Genomic DNA, 15,995 nt, shown 5'->3' with positions numbered 1-15,995 from the left:
TCGTGAAGAAGCCCGATATCCTGTTGCCTGGAAGGGTCATTGGGAATATTACTGGATCTTGGCCAAACAACAACATCTGCGCCTCATTCTTGTAAATGTGGGCACGACAATTATCATCTGGAATGGGTCGAGATGGTCTCGCTGGCGGGGCTGGAATATTGCTGTTCTGATGTATATAAAGCTGTAGCTGGTAGACTACCAGACTATCAACACCAATATCATTTATTCTTTCATTCATACATTCGCTTTGCAAACAGTCATTCGCTTAAACATGTTGAATCAATCCCCCCAGAATTACAATCGTTCGCTGGATCCAGAGTCTGGGCACCTTCTCGAGGAGAGACCTCCATCCCCTCCAGAATACGACACAAAGCTGGTAAGACAGAACAACTCTACCTTTACCAGATTCAAACTCATAATCTCAGATAACCTGGTCATCCCCTACCGACCCAACAAACCCTCTCAACTGGAGCCTGAGTCGAAAATGGTCTGCTACACTGCTGGTCTCCTGCTTCACCTTCATCTCCCCGGTATCCTCTACAATGGTCGCACCAGCCCTCGACCAGATAGCCGCCGACTTCAACATCACCTCCGGAATCGAGCAGTACCTCGTCATGTCGATCTTCCTACTCGCATACGCGCTGGGCCCCTTTATCCTGGCCCCGCTGTCGGAGATGTACGGGCGGGTTGTGGTTCTGCAGTCTGCCAATATGGTATACCTGGTGTTTAACACGGTCTGTGGGTTTGCCACTTCGAAGCAGCAGATGCTTGCGTTTCGGTTTCTGAGTGGGCTTGGGGGGAGTGCGCCGCAGGCTGTATGTGACTCTGCCTTACTTGTTGGCTGTTGCTAATAGTATAGATTGGCGGAGGAGTCTTGAGTGACTGCTGGAGGAAGAATGAGCGAGGATCTGCCACCGCTGTATACAGTGTGATGCCATTCATAGGTCCTGCAGTTGGACCGATAGGTATTTCTCACCTTCCCTTGTCAATTGAAATGGCCCTTGCTAATATATACAGCCGGTGGATATCTCACGCAGTACATGTCGTGGCGGTGGATATTCTGGATCGTATCCATGGCCGACGCCGTAGTGCAGATTCTATCCTTCCTGTTCCTGCGCGAGACATACGCGCCCAAGATCCTGGCAAAGAAAAAGAAGAAGCTGCAGAAGGAAACAGGGAACCAGATGCTTTATACGGAATACGATGAGCCGGATCGCACATTCGCCCAGCTTCTGCGGAAGAACCTCGTCAGACCGTTTCGGATGCTGTTTACCCAGCCTGCTATCCAGGCTATTGCGCTTTACCGCGGGTATCAGTATGGACTGATGTATCTTGTTCTGGCTTCGTTCCCTACGGTGTGGGAGGGTGTGTACAACGAGAGTAAAGGGACGGCGAGTTTGAACTATCTTTCTCTCGGAGTTGGGTTTGTTATTGGGCTCCAGTTCTGCGGCCGTCTTATTGATATTGTAAGCTACAACTGCAATCCTTAGGTCAGAGATAAAACTAACAGACTAGGTATATCAACGCCTCGCGAAGCACTACAACAACAGCGGCATGCCGGAATACCGCGTCCCCCTCATGATCCCCGGCGGGCTGCTCGTCCCCGTCGGCCTCTTCATCTACGGCTGGACAGCAGAATACCAAACGCACTGGATAGTGCCCAACATTGGCGCCGCTCTCTTCGCTATCGGGCTGATCATAACCTTCCAATGCTGCCAGACCTATGTGATTGATGCGTATACCAGGTACGCAGCCAGTGCGACGGGCGTTACGGCGTTTGTGCGTACAATGGCGGGATTCAGTTTCCCGCTTTTTGCGGATGGGCTGTATAGGGCTCTGGGGCTGGGGTGGGGGAATAGTTTGCTTGGATTTATTAGTCTGGGGATGGGGGTTGTGGCGCCGGCGATGTTGTGGTTTTGGGGGGAGTGGATGAGGGAGAAGAGTCCGTATTGTGCGGGGGATGAGACGAGTCGTGTTTAGTCTTATCTAGACCATTAATGCGGCTTGGTGGCGATATCTACGATTGATGTTTTATGAGTGATGTGAGTATGTATATACTAGATAGATGGTCTACAAGACCTTGCCCTATACAATAAAGCTTATAGCTTCAACAACCACCACATCTCTTACATCAACACGCCACGTGCACCCGATGGGATCCAATTCCCACTATTACATCGCAGTAACATCATGAAAGCTGACTATAACAGCGACACTATAAGCAGGGAACAGCCCCGCATACAAATGGCTGGACCGATGATATCACCTCATCCAGCCAATAGAGCCGGTCAAGGCCGTTCTGTGTCCACGAAATGACGAACTCTAAGCACTCGCCACGGGTTATAAGCCCACCGTGTCGCTGCCCCGAGTTAACCTTACTTTCTCTACCTGATATTAACCCAGCATTACGCGTAACAGTCAACATCAGATTGTATAACCATGACTAAAGAGCTGGTTGGTGTAACCAAGCTCCCCCGAAAGTTGGTTGTGCTAAACAGAGTAGAGCTTCGATATCCGGTTCGACAGTGTCCCGGCTCATGAGGAGTATGGCGATGGGAAGGATCTTGCAGAGAGGTATGCCTCCTTATTGACTTATTATACAGCAGGTGGATTGGTTTCTTGGTATCCAATATTGATCTATTGGTAGAGTCCGCGAAATATATAAAGGCAAAAACCTCCAGATCCCAGATGATTTCGACTCGACTTTGACTACGCCGCCTGTTCATTTCATGCAGTGCGTACTCTATTCACTGAGTTTATATCCGATACTAATTGTATAGGGTGTTCGCGCCTGACGACGTCGACATCAAGGAGCTGAAAAAGGTGACTGTTCCGCGTGGGCTGGACATCGACATTATGGAATACCTGTATTAGAATGTACATATATCAAACCTGTTATTATTATTTATCATTAGTTATCGGTAAAGCCAACTCTACGGTGTACTCCAAAGTGGTGAGGTCATACCCGCCCTATCCGAACCTACACCTGTATACAAACCACCAACAATCTTCTTCACTAAAGAACAGTAATTATCAGTAATCTTCAAAATGGTAAATCTCTCCCGCGTTGCACAGGAATCCGATACCCACCGCGACCGGCGCTCCGCCCGCGACAGCTCCGTCACAACAACCGAATATGCCGGCGTCTACGGGACCAAATACGCAGCAGAGGAACTGCCTCTGTATGTGATGAACCAGAGCGGCATGCCGGCCGATGTCGCGTACCGGTTGATCAGCGACGAGCTCAGTCTTGATGGGAATCCGTTGTTGAAGTGAGTTTTCTCCTGAGCTTCCCGTTGAAATGTATACTAACCGCCCACAGCATGGCGAGTTTCGTTACAACCTATATGGTACGTTAACACTTTGCAATTACAGGACGATGCTAAGAAAATAGGACCAACAAGCGCAAGACCTCATGGCCAACGCGATAAGCAAAAACTTCATCGACTTCGAGCAATACCCGCAATCCGCACGCATGCAGACACGCTGCATCAACATGATCGCAGAGCTCTTCAATGCCCCCAAAACCCCACATTCGGACTCAGCGAACAGCAAGAAAGAAGGCGAAGCGGAAGGCGCAATGGGCACATCGACCGTCGGCTCCTCAGAGGCTATCATGCTGGGCCTGCTCGCCATGAAGAAGACATGGCAGAAGAAGCGCCGCGACGCGGGGAAGGACACATCGCGACCGAATATCATCATGAATAGCGCCGTGCAGGTGTGCTGGGAGAAGGCGGCGCGGTACTTTGACGTTGAGGAGAGATACGTGTACTGCACGCCGGAGCGTTTTGTGATTGATCCTGCGCAGGCGGTTGACTTGGTGGACGAGAACACGATTGGGATCTGTGCGATCCTGGGCACGACTTATACAGGGCACTACGAGGATGTCAAGGGGATCAACGACCTGCTTGTTAAGAAGCGCATTGACTGCCCAATCCATGTTGATGCAGCGAGTGGTGGGTTTGTGGCGCCCTTCATTTGCCCTGAGCGGCTTTGGGATTTCCGTCTTGAGAAGGTCGTGTCGATTAACGTATCCGGGCATAAATATGGACTCGTACGTTTTTGCACTCTTTACAGCTTTATTGACTGACAGTACAGGTCTATCCTGGCATTGGCTGGGTCTTCTGGCGCTCTCCAGACTATCTTCCCAAGGAGCTCATCTTCAATGTCAACTATCTCGGCGCTGAGCAGGCCACATTCACATTGAACTTCTCAAAGGGAGCATCGCACATAATCGGCCAGTACTACCAGCTAATCCGGCTGGGGAGGAACGGCTATACGGCTGTCATGACAAACCTCGTGCAGATATCCCAGAAGCTCGCGCGCGGCCTCTCGGAACAGGGCTTGATAATCCTCAGCGACAACTCCCAAAACGGAGGCAACGGCGTGCCACTAGTGGCCTTTCGGCTACCGGAAGACGATTCTAGACTCTTCGACGAGTTTGCGCTGTCTGCTGTCCTGAGACGGCGCGGGTGGGTTGTGCCTGCTTACACGATGGCGCCCAAGAGCAACAGCCTGAAGCTCATGCGCGTCGTCATCAGAGAGGACTTCACGGCACATCGGTGTGGGATTCTCATCGAGGACGTGAAAATGGCGATGAAGTCGCTGGAGGAGATGGATGAGGAGACCATTGCGCGGTATACCAAGTACGTTTGTCCATGCCAATATTATTACTTCCGCTGTCAATGTCATTTCCATTCGTGGCAGTATTTCTCCATGATAGATGCTAAGTCCATGTGACAGGTATGTCGCCGAGCATGGAACGAGTCTTCCGAATGCGCACTCGTTCTATGGTGGCGAGCAGCACTCGCTCCAGGGCCAGACGGGGAAGACACACGCGGTGTGTTGACGCGCGCTGTCAACGTCAATTATACATAACTAGTTCATGCATTTGCTATCAGGTGCTCTCGTCTTGGTCAATTGGCCATAGTTAATCTGGTCATAGCAACCTGTTGGTGCGACATTCAAGTGACACCTAAACCACCTCTACATGGTGCAGCTATGTATCATGAACAGCAAATTTCAGAATTGAATTCAATAGACTTCTCGTAGCTTCGATTTCCATTCTATCAAAGCTAAAGCCGTCACCCCTGACTTGCCTCCGCGTGTTCACGCAGAATTTCTCACGAACACCCTCAGGCTCCACTCTGATATATCACACGTCAATGTGATATATCAAGACCATGGTGCCTCCAGATGGAGGAATTTCGCTTTGACATGCCTATCCATATCCATATATGCAAATACTGTCGCACGATACTTTCTCTCAGCCAAGCCCACCCAGAAGTATATTTTATCTCCTGAATATCGTTACTGGAAGCACTGTCTCAGAACTATTGAGGCCGGAGCTCTGCTAATCCAATGGCTAGATACGCCCAGGGAATAGTACGCCGTATTGATTTGAGTTTTGACATTTGAGATCTGTGGGAGACTGCTTTAGGTTCGTTGGGCGAGTTGAGTGACTCAGGGGTGAAGGTGAAGGTAAAGGTATGAAGTACTTTGTAGAATGAAGAGGGTATTAGTATGCTCAAGTCCCCCGAGGAATTGAAGCAGGTTATGCTGCTGTCTTCCAGTTCTTCTCTCCATTTTGCTTCATTCCTGCTGCGTTGAGAATGTCAACCACTCAGCTATGGGTCCTCCCCATCTTAGTATCCCTCTTCACAATCCCCCAATGCATCCAAGCAAAGGCCGTCTTTGCCCACTTCATGGTACGCCCCAATCAACCCTATCATCTTATATAAACTAACACAAACAGGTCGCAAACACAGCCAACTACACAACAGCAGACTGGGCATCCGACATAACGCTAGCAAAAGCCTCCTCGATCGACGCCTTCGCCCTCAACAGCGGTTACGGGGAAAACCACACAGAAAGGGCATTCAAGGACGCCTTCGCCGTGGCAAAGGAGCTTGATTTCAAACTCTTCGTCTCCTTCGATTACTCAGGAGACGGACACTGGCCCAAAGACCAGGCTGTGAAATTACTCAGCAACTACACCGGCCACGACGCGTATTACCGCCATGAAGATGGGCGCGCGCTGGTTAGTACCTTTGAGGGCTTCCAGGCTGCCGGTGACTGGGCGGATATCAAGCAAAAGGTGGGAAAGAACGTAGGTAATGATACGTGCTGCTACTTTATCCCGGAGTGGGCGTCTGCGGGGGTAGCCAAGGCGTCGATGATAGCTGCGACGGATGGGCTTATGGGCTGGCATGCGTGGCCGTACGGGAATATGGAGATGAACACGACGGAGGATAAGCAGTTTATGGACGCGCTGAAGGGTGATGGGAAATCCTATATCATGCCGGTCTCGCCGTGGTTCTACACGAACCTGCGCCAGTTTAACAAGAACTGGGTGTGGCAGGGTGATGAGGTCTGGGCGCAGCGGTGGCAGCAGGTCATCGAGGTGCAGCCCGAGTATGTCGAGATCCTAACCTGGAATGACTACGGAGAGTCTCACTATATTGGGCCTGTGAGGGAGAAGGCCATCGGAGTGTTGGAGAGCGCGGGGGCCCCGTTTGACTATGTCTCTGGGATGCCGCACGATGGTTGGCGGGCGATGCTTCCGTACTGGATCAGTCAGTATAAGGCTGGAGACACAACCTCAAGAGAGGGCGTTAAGATCGAGGACGAGGTGCTGAGTGCCTGGTACCGAGTCAGTGCGGCGAGTGCGTGTGGGGATGGGAAGACCATGGGCAACAGTAAAAGTCAGAGCCAGAATCTGCTGAAGCCCGGGGAGGTCCTTCAGGACAAGGTTTTCTACTCGGCCCTGCTGGAAGGGAGTGCCGACGTGAAGGTCAGTATAGGGGGCGAGAACCGCACGGCAGAGTGGACGGATGTGCCGGAGGGGGGCAAGGGGGTCTATACAGGGTCTATCCCGTTCGATAAGCACACTGGCGATGTGGTGGTCACTCTGACGCGCGATGGGGACTTCCTGGCGCAGATGAAGGGCAAAGATATCGTCGACAGTTGCCCAGGCAATCTCACCAACTGGAATGCGTGGGTTGGGAATGCCACAGCTGTCAAGACGAACCGGGCAGCCGGAGCAGACGGCGATGACTCGGCGGGCGTCTCGCTACCGAGAAGTCTGTGGCTGCTGGGGCTGGGTATGGCGTTTTCCTTATTGATATGACTGTATGTATAAATTATGTTCCTTATTGCAATAGAGACTTCATCGAGCAGTCTAGATCCGCCTCGCAGGGCCTGGCCGAGTCTACGCCGCCGCCGCCAACCAGAGTGCACGTAGATATCAGGCTGTCAGGCTATCAGGCAGAGACATCCGAGCTGTAGACCCACGGTTCTTCAACCCCAGGCCCATGGGAGAGCTTATCCTGGCCTCGACGCAGCGTGATTCGTGGGAAGCGGCGGACAAAGTCTATGACGATTCTACAAGGCCAGACCACCCCCACGCTCCCCTCGCTACCACAGCCCTAACACCCCGATTGGCCCGGACTGGACAGCCTGGTATGCCAGAGTTCGATGCTGACATGGTTTCCCCGTGGCGATTACCCTAACAGCGCCGCCATTCCAGGCCGCCATTGGTTGGCACCAGCTGTCGGCGTCTGTGCTTCCTTTTAACTTTCATCAGGCCACTGGAGCTGCGAAATTCCAGCTCCATTCCATCTCCATTAGGCAGGGCCCGCTGCAGGTCCGGCCGGGTGGGGAGGAAAAGGCAGTCTGTGCAGAGCGATTAGGTTCTTACACCCTATATAAACCGGATCGCCAGGTCTCGCGCTACTCTCAATGCCACTTTCACAAAACCACTGATCTCCTAATATCCTACTACAACTGAGCCATTGTACATAACATCCATTGTACAAACCAAATCCGGAGAATGGACCGCTTCTCCCAGCCCAGCAAGCCCAACACGCGCATCCCCCCCATCCTCATCGCCCGCCAGAATCAGGCCCTCGAGCAAACCACAAAAGCCAATGTCGTGCCCCAGGATCAATTCTCCCGTCTCGCATCCCTCTCCAAGCACAGACTCTACCGCGAAGCCCAAACGGGCGACCCGGATCTCCGACGATGCATTGGCCACCACCAGCTCCTGTGCCGGACGATCATGGAAGCAAAGGACGGCATGAAGCGGTATCTCGAGGATGTACTGGAGAGCGAGAGCGACAGTGATAGTGAAAGTGACGATGAGGACGAGGTCTTGTATGAAAAGGGGCCGATTGCTGTTGAATATCCCCAGACGGACGAGGACGAGGATGTAGACGAGGGCCTTCTATTCCCTCCTACAAAACAACCACAACCACAACCACAACCACAGCAACAACAACAACAACAACTATCCACGACTACAACTACAACTACAATCACAACAAACAATGACCCGCCCTCGCCTTGCGTGAAAGAGAAGATCTTCGGCGTGGTCAAGGGTCTCGTCCGTCGACGGAGTCCATCTCGCACTGTATCTCCTGCATTGGACGAAAAGACCAGCCCCCTCATCCACCTTTCAGAGAAGAACCTCAGCTGCAGCCAGCTGCCCGTGCGAATCCACATCCACGAGGACGTCGTGAGGGACGGCATCAATGGTCTGAAGCGCAGCCACAGCCAGGACGCACTGTCGACCAAGTCGTCCTCGTTTGGGATGCGTGGGAGGCAGTATGCGCAGAGACTGGGGATCAAAGTTACGACTGCTGCGGCGGTGCCTGTTGCGACGTGATACGATATGAATTTATGGTTACTGGGATTGATGATGACGATATAAATGAGCATCAGCATTGCGGGTGTTGGGTTCTTCTGGTTTTTTATCTTCAGATACGACTACTTTTTACTTCTTCAAGACTGTATGAAATAACGAGATTAGACGCATTGATGAATCATTACATACTACATACTCCCTCTGATATCCCGGTAACATCACTGAAGTCGTTAAGATCAAGACCACACCTTCATAATCACATTCTGCAAATCGCCAGGGGGAATCGCCGCCCTGATCCTCCGGCTAAAGTCGCTGCCTGTGCGCTGCATGAGAGCCTCCTTGACCTGCTTCAGGTACGGGGGGTTCCAGTGCAGCCTCACAGCCCAGTATATCAACCTCTTGATGTCCGGATTTCCCCCACCAACAGGCACAATCGCCAGCATCGTCTCGACATCGAACTTGAGCGGATCCTTTGCCCTCGCCAGGAGCGCCAGCAGCGCCTTTTCCAGGTGCCCGCTAAACTCACTCTTGATCGTCTTCTCCAGCGAGATGTGGTACTTGGCCTCGAAAGCCTGCGCAACCGCCACAAGCTTCTGGTCCGACGCAGCCAGAAACACCGCCGCAACGCCAATCTCATCAGTGCCCGTCTTCGCATTCGTCGCGAGATGCAGCTCATGGACATCCTTCTCCACGGCCGCCTGGTCAAAGTACGTCCCGCGCTCCGGCCGCACCGCATTCAACAGCATCAGGAAGAACTTCTCCGTCTTCCCGGACAAATCACTCTTGATATCCTCCACCAGCGCCTTATTATACTTATGCACATACTGGTACTTAATCGCACGCAGGTCCGCATTCGAACGACCAATCAGCACATCATTAATCGCCGTCTCATCCGTTCCAATCCCACTCATCGCATCCCGGAGATACATAATATCCTGCCCCAGGGGACCCGACGCAAGCGAGAGCATGGCAATCTCAAAGTCCCCGGAAAGCTCGCTCTTCAGGTCCTTCTCCAGACTGCGCCCGTGCCGCTCCGTGTATGTATTCCGGATCAGCTTCATCTGCAGCGGGTCGGGCTTCGCCAGCACGGAGATCAGCGCGGCTTCGTCCGTACCCCACCCCTTCATGGCTTTGCGGAGGGCGTCGGCTTCTTTCGAGGCGTCGCCGGATGCGCGCTGGTCGGGGTCGTAGCCTAGCGATGGGGGCGCGGGGACTGGGGCTGCAGGAGGGGGATATCCGCCTGGTGCTGCGCCATATGGACCGGGAGGGCCTGGAGGGCCGGGGGGAGGGGCACCGTATGCACCTGGTGGTGGACCGCCAGGCGGGAAGTGGCCCTGGGGCGGGTATTGGCCGGGAGGGGGGTACTGGCCGCCAGCCTGAGGAGGGTATGGGGAGTGCGATCCGGGTGCGCCGTGGGGAGGAGGGGGAGTGCCGTATTGAGCTGGGGGAGGGGCTGAACCCCAGGGGGGTTGGCCGTAGCCAGCGGGCGGCTGCTGGAACTGCTGCGGGTGCGCGGGATATTGCTGGTATGGAGCGCCCTGGTATGGGGGTTGCTGGTGCGCAGCTGAATGGGGAGGATATCCGGCGCCGGCTGGGGGAGCAGGACTTCCTCCTGGTGGGGGAGCGCCGTATGGAGCTGGATGCTGTTGGGGATGAGCTGGATAGGAGGCGGGGGGATACGCGGCGGGGTAGCCCTGAGGGGGAGGGCCCTGCGAGTACTGGCCGTAGTTATTCGGCGGCGGATAAGACATGATGGGATAATAAGAGAACGGAAATGAAGAGAAGGGGAAAAGAAAAAGAAAGAAGAAAAGCGACAGAGAGAGGGGCATCGGCTAAGGAAATGTGGCTGAGTTGTATTACCGTCAGATCATCACCACTAGCACGACGGCGCGAGATCTACTGGAGGACCACGAGAAGGCCCCATCGCTGCTCGTATTCACAATGGTTCGCAATTTAATCTTGGAGTATCGTAAATATTGGGTAAACAGTGTGGCGAACGTGTGGAAATATGCGGAAATATTGTGCTGTCGCGGATATGGATTTAACCATGTCAGGGAGTCAGTATAACTTCAATGTCTTTATTATTATTATATTGCTATTATTATTAAGTCACCAAGTAAAATTAAGTCTCGAACAGTTGGTCAGGGCTGCGTGTCAAATATAATACAGTGGGTCAACGGCCATAGTGCGCTGTCATGCTGATCACTGACCTTCAACTCATCAACTTCAACTTCATATTCAGTAATATTATAGTCATTAGGGTATTATGCATGTCCATTCGACTCGAGTCACTTTGGCATCTCATTCCACCGCCGAATCACTGCTGCTCGCTCCTCTGGCGTGGCCGCCACCATCTCGCCTATTCCCTGCTTAATCCGTGACGCCAGTATATCCCGGATTTTACTCTTGGAGAGTGAATTGCGCAGCGATTTATGGATTCCTTTCAGCGGGTATCCTGCCAGTCCCCAGAGCCCTGACTCGTTAGCATCGAACTGGACAGGGTGGGTTGTCCTACCTGCAGCTGGCTTCAGAAACACACCCCCAACGCCCTTGCCAACGCCTTTAATCATTCCTACAGTCCCAGACTCTTTGTGTCCGTGGATGGGCTGGGTCACTATCCCAGTGATGCCCTGGTAGAACTCCTGCGTGAATTCCTACACACTTAGCACAGCTTCTACAGGTTAGGGCTGGACTTACCGTCCCAGCAGCACGCAGTCCCCCACGCACTCCTCGCACTGTCGGCGTCTCCTGCACCATCGGATCATGATACAGCTTCGGCGCATTATGGAAGCCCTTGGAGAAGCTCATCGTCAGATCCGTTGGGAGCAGAAGCACCCAGTCGAGCAAGTGCTTTCCAGCGCGCGAGACATGGTATCGAGCGTCCGTCAGCACTTCACGCACTTCAACTGCTTTCTCTCTGCTTTGCTGCCGTCCGATTGTATTCTCCAGACTTAAGGCCTTCATGCCCGTGACGTCTTCGCATGTTGGTATTTTGGCGAAAACGGCTGTGTCGCCGGATGCCATGGCGTCTATCTCTCTATCTCTGCCTGCATTGCTGGCCGCGCCGGTTTTACGGCCGTTCGAGGCTGATGACGATGAGTTTGCTTGTGCTTCTCGTGCTGATGTGTATGATTCAGACGAGCTGCTTGGACTGGTATCACTCCCTGCACTCTCTGCGCTCTCTACGCTGTCTCCCTCGCTCTCACCATCACCATCACTCTCACTCTCACTCTCCACCCCCTTGTCCGTCCTCCCCTGCGCATATCTCTCCTTCTTCCACGCATGAATCGGCCGATTATGCCCCCCATGCCTTAGATGCCTCCTCGACCGATGCCGGTGTCGATTCCCCCTAAACGCCTCCGCCACATCCGTCGGAACAGCCGCCATCGTAGCCACAAAGTCCGTCACAACCCCATACAACACCTCCGCCCCCGCCGACAACGGGCCCCTCGGATCCCGACTCGTATCATACTCTTTAGACCGGTACAGCACCATATCATGAGGCTTCACCAGCCCCGTCTCAACCAGCACCGTCGCCGCAAACGCACTCAGCTTGATATGCGACCGCTTCACCCACCACACAGCCGGCCGCCCGGGACACAGCGAGCACTGCAGCGCCTCTTCGTCTAGATGCCCGTAGAATGAACATACGGCGTTGCGAACGCCTTCCTCCTGCCGCATATCCGCCCCGATCTCGGCGGCTTTCTCCCTCGTCCCCTCCTTCAACGCAAACCGTATGGCATCAGCAAGTTTCTCCGCCGTCAGTCTCTTCCAGGGAATCGGGTCCGGCCCGGCCCCCGCGCGAGAGACAATACTGCCCCAAAACGTCTGGTCGCCAAAGAACGGGATGACAACTGTAGGACAGCCCAGCGCGAGTCCTGCGGCTGTGGTGCCTGCCCCGCCGTGATGTATAACCACGGAAACGTGCTGGAAGAGCCAGTCATGCGGGACCTTGTCGATCATCATGATCGAGTCGGTGTCTGCTTCTTCGGCGCCGATGTTGCCCCAGCCTTTTGAGATGATGGCGCGCTGGCCCGTTGCTTGTACGGCGGCGAAGACGATTCGGGTTAGTGCTGCGGCGTCGTCGACGACGATGGACCCGAACCCGATGTATATTGGGGCTGGGCCGGCGTTCAGGAAGTGCTGCAGGTCTGATGGGGGTTGGTAGTCTGAGGGACGGGGGAGGGTCGAGAAGCCGACGACGTCGATGTTTTTGCCCCAGTCGAGTGGTTTTTCGAGCAGGGCAGGGGACCTACACGTAGTCAATATAGGGTACTACTTTGGCCTGGAGAGTGGGATAAGCACCATAAATATGTATACGGGATCTGCAGCCGGTGCGCGATGGCCGGTGCGCGGATCGCATCCAACGGATCCAGCCCTAGTTCGCGCCTGCGAAAGCGGTTGATCAAGTCTCCCAGCCCTTCCCACATCATGATCTCGACGATGGCGTACGAGGCAAAGTTCGCAACGGACGGGCCGGTATTCTGCGACTGGATGTTGGCCAGGGGGTGAGGGAATGCCTGTGTCGCTGACCAGGGCATGCTGTATACAGTCATTAGCATATCACCATCAAGCAGTATAGAATCAGTAACCTACGTAAACATCATATTCAAGGGAATCCCCAACTTCTCCGCACAGCTCAAATGCGCAAAACTGGGCGGATTCGCAATCACCACGTCCGCCACAAACGGCACATCCCTATAATCCACCTCCTCTCCCCACGGATCCTCTCGAACATGATGCTCAATGCCCGTCCCATCGCCACTCTCAAAGCAAGACCGCCAACACCCGGTAAAGATACTCTTCATCTCGCGCCGCCGCCGCTGGATCGCACCACTCCGAATCGTCCGCATATCCGGCATCAGCCCAGGATTCTTCACCATAAACGCCATCAACTCCGCCGGGTCGCCTCCTATATTGAAGAACTCAAGACCCTGCTCGAGCACGGTTTCACGGAAGGAGAGGTGCGTCGCTAGTCGCACGCGGTGGCCGTGCGAGGCCAGGTACTTCCCGATGGCGAGGAAGGGCTGGATATCGCCGCGCGACCCGACGACTTGGATGACGATGTTCAGGCGCAGCGGACACCGTTCTTCTTCGCCCGGTGGGAAACATACTGAGGGTTTGTGGTCGGCGGGCCCGCGCGGATATGGGTGTTCTTTGGTATGGCGTGCGATGCGCTGTAGCCAGGGCTTGTTCGGGGTGAGGTTTATGTTGAGCCGGCCGTCCTCTATATTGTCAGTTAGTACTTTTTTTTCTTACTGTGGGAGCTATATTTCAGTTATCGTACCCATCACCCGGACGCCCGTGTCCAGGCCATGGCTCTCGTGCGCCTTCGGGCCCTGGGTAGGGTCGGAGCTTGTGCGCGCCCAGTCCTCGGAGGAGATGGCGTCGCCTTGCTTCTGCGACTCCGACTGCGACTGCGCCATGCTTGCAGTCAGTTGGCAGCTGAAAGAGAAAAATTGGAGGAGGATAGGTGAAGTCATGGTGGTGATGTCAGCGTGGGATTGTGGATCCACAGGGCTGCACGGGCTGTTCTGTGTACGTTTTGCCAAATGCGTCTACATATATTACTGTTGAATTTGTTTTGATCATTCCTGTCGAACGGGTGTTCAATTGCACGTCTTGCTGTGGTACTCTAGCTATCGAAGACACAAGGTGAATGCTCGCTGCCCCAATTTTGCAGCAGTATAAGACTTGGAAACCCTTTCCTTTAACCCGCGAAAAACCCCCCATCAGTCCTCCAATAATTACCTGTTCCTTCGATCTCGGCGTATCGCCTCTTGATCTTGGTAGGGGGTCCGGCTTAGCACTGCAAGTGCAGATTAGCGTTCATGAACCTTTTGCAGGGAGTATTTGCACACACCTTGCAGTTACCCAACGCAGGTCCCAGAGGGTTGCGAGTTTTGTACTATTTGCAAGCTGCGTTAGTAACTTTTGACTGTCTCACGCTTTAGTTGCTATTCGATCCACTTACCTCGCAGCACCCGCGCTATACCAATCACCTCCATTAGTCCAGGTTCTGGAAAATAAGAAGAACCACTTACTTTGTCGCAGGCATCCCCTGAAATACAAATGCCCTGCGCATTTAGGTTTTCTAGCGCGGCGTGTTGTTTGTCTGTGAGCTGCAGGGCACCGGAGGCCTCAGCAGCAGGGGCGGCGGGGACTGCCATGGAGGCGCCGAGGAAGAAGGCAGTAATGGTAAGGATGCTGAAGCGCATTTTGACAGAAATTGATAGTTATAAGAGTGGCTTGAGTACTTGATTCGGAAAGAGAGATGGTGAAGGTCCCTCCTCGTTGCGGGCCAGTCAAGCTGGATTTATACATGGCCCTGGTCGACCTGATTCCTATAGATCACAATATCTGGAATCCAGAATGTTGTACAAGGGATCATGGAATTGTGCAATACCACATGCCAATTAGCAATAATCTTGTGTAGCATTCCATCTGTGCGATCATTCTTCGGGAGACGGCGCCACCCCGACGACTCGTTCTTTACAGACTTGACTACTTGTGCTAGTAATTTTATTAAACCTAATGTTCATGCTTATATACATTCAAAAGCTTATATATAGTTCCTACTTTGGATTCTTCCTCAGCTTGCGTCTATTTTATATAACCTCAGCATGAAATCAGACATGTTCATTCTGCGAAAGTCCACCCTGATCAAGCATGTTTGTGATCTACATGTTATATTCGCCAACTGGTCCACCCTTTCGAATTCACGGAGGCGGCAAACATACCAACCCTATCGATCTATGTCATTGGAGCTGAAGCAGCATCCGGTATTTGATTAGTGTCCAACCAGTCCACTCTCATGGCCATCTTAACTTGTTTTGTCCTAGTAATAGAAGGCCTTCCTTGTTCCGTCTCTGATGCAACAGTGTCAACGTAGTCGGGCCCGTGTACTGCAAAGTATTAGCTGGTGATTGATATTCAGTAGCATTCCATATAACTCACATACCTGGATTTCATAAAGAATGATTGTCCACAGGCCTATCGGCAACTCCGATCTATGCCACTCGGGATACTGGCTGTGCGTACAAAACTCGTTAGTTTCAAATACAATACGCGTAGGTGGAGGAGACGCTTGCTGCAGTACAATCATCACCAACCCTGTAAATGTCTCCCTTCTATCTCCAATCATTGTGTGATTTAGATGTCCACATCGGTCTGCACATAGGAGTATAGGACCAGGTGGCTGTACACATGGAAATTGAATAAACAAAATACATCCAAAGTAGGCACTTTCTATGGTAGTTTAACGGTGTTTAGTAGAATTAAACGAGTTCATCTCTTAATACAATCAATCCAGCGCCATGAAAAACCACAAAGCTGTATAACAAAGGAAGCG

General features: G+C 53.0%; 8 protein-coding genes across 8 annotated transcripts; 5 read left to right on the top strand and 3 right to left on the bottom strand.

Moving 5' to 3' along the window:
• Positions 1–160: 160 nt before the first annotated feature.
• ASPVEDRAFT_185169 (MFS transporter) lies at positions 161–1,980 on the top strand (the record flags this gene model as incomplete). Its single annotated transcript, XM_040808938.1, has 5 exons — positions 161–376; positions 426–815; positions 860–965; positions 1,018–1,466; positions 1,516–1,980. Exons 1-5 carry the CDS (start codon positions 272–274, stop codon positions 1,978–1,980), a joined length of 1,515 nt encoding a protein of 504 aa, XP_040663704.1. The 5' UTR covers positions 161–271.
• A 408-nt stretch (positions 1,981–2,388) lies between these two features.
• On the top strand, positions 2,389–2,978 carry ASPVEDRAFT_37404 (uncharacterized protein). Its single transcript, XM_040811459.1, has 4 exons — positions 2,389–2,454; positions 2,504–2,574; positions 2,648–2,734; positions 2,781–2,978. Exons 1-4 carry the CDS (start codon positions 2,440–2,442, stop codon positions 2,872–2,874), a joined length of 267 nt encoding a protein of 88 aa, XP_040663703.1. The 5' UTR covers positions 2,389–2,439; the 3' UTR covers positions 2,875–2,978.
• Positions 2,979–3,048: 70 nt separating this feature from the next.
• ASPVEDRAFT_124799 (uncharacterized protein) lies at positions 3,049–4,849 on the top strand (the record flags this gene model as incomplete). Its single annotated transcript, XM_040806218.1, has 5 exons — positions 3,049–3,272; positions 3,323–3,350; positions 3,395–4,054; positions 4,099–4,646; positions 4,732–4,849. 5 exons carry the CDS (start codon positions 3,049–3,051, stop codon positions 4,847–4,849), a joined length of 1,578 nt encoding a protein of 525 aa, XP_040663702.1.
• A 763-nt stretch (positions 4,850–5,612) lies between these two features.
• ASPVEDRAFT_124840 (glycoside hydrolase family 71 protein) lies at positions 5,613–7,129 on the top strand (the record flags this gene model as incomplete). Its single annotated transcript, XM_040806221.1, has 2 exons — positions 5,613–5,708; positions 5,756–7,129. 2 exons carry the CDS (start codon positions 5,613–5,615, stop codon positions 7,127–7,129), a joined length of 1,470 nt encoding a protein of 489 aa, XP_040663701.1.
• A 351-nt stretch (positions 7,130–7,480) lies between these two features.
• On the top strand, positions 7,481–8,915 carry ASPVEDRAFT_439315 (uncharacterized protein). Its single transcript, XM_040812936.1, has 2 exons — positions 7,481–8,477; positions 8,716–8,915. The coding sequence occupies exons 1-2, from the start codon at positions 7,832–7,834 to the stop codon at positions 8,793–8,795; spliced, it is 726 nt and encodes a 241-aa protein (XP_040663700.1). The 5' UTR covers positions 7,481–7,831; the 3' UTR covers positions 8,796–8,915.
• On the bottom strand, positions 8,597–10,526 carry ASPVEDRAFT_37400 (uncharacterized protein). The gene has a single exon (XM_040811458.1). The coding sequence runs from the start codon at positions 10,471–10,473 to the stop codon at positions 8,881–8,883; it is 1,593 nt and encodes a 530-aa protein (XP_040663699.1). The 5' UTR covers positions 10,474–10,526; the 3' UTR covers positions 8,597–8,880.
• Positions 10,527–10,729: 203 nt separating this feature from the next.
• Positions 10,730–14,082, bottom strand: ASPVEDRAFT_37399 (putative UDP-glucose,sterol transferase). The gene is made up of 6 exons (XM_040811457.1): positions 13,932–14,082; positions 13,241–13,871; positions 12,950–13,186; positions 11,342–12,896; positions 11,160–11,298; positions 10,730–11,117 (listed from the first exon to the last, which is right to left on the bottom strand). The coding sequence occupies exons 1-6, from the start codon at positions 14,068–14,070 to the stop codon at positions 10,933–10,935; spliced, it is 2,886 nt and encodes a 961-aa protein (XP_040663698.1). The 5' UTR covers positions 14,071–14,082; the 3' UTR covers positions 10,730–10,932.
• Positions 14,083–14,235: 153 nt separating this feature from the next.
• Positions 14,236–14,904, bottom strand: ASPVEDRAFT_37396 (uncharacterized protein). Its single transcript, XM_040811456.1, has 4 exons — positions 14,689–14,904; positions 14,619–14,633; positions 14,508–14,552; positions 14,236–14,453 (listed from the first exon to the last, which is right to left on the bottom strand). The coding sequence occupies exons 1-4, from the start codon at positions 14,860–14,862 to the stop codon at positions 14,448–14,450; spliced, it is 240 nt and encodes a 79-aa protein (XP_040663697.1). The 5' UTR covers positions 14,863–14,904; the 3' UTR covers positions 14,236–14,447.
• Between the last annotated feature and the right edge of the window lie 1,091 nt (positions 14,905–15,995).

Source organism: Aspergillus versicolor, assembly GCF_001890125.1.
Source record: "Aspergillus versicolor CBS 583.65 unplaced genomic scaffold ASPVEscaffold_2, whole genome shotgun sequence".
NCBI lineage: Eukaryota > Fungi > Ascomycota > Eurotiomycetes > Eurotiales > Aspergillaceae > Aspergillus > Aspergillus versicolor.
This window is presented reverse-complemented; position numbering and strand designations above follow the sequence as displayed.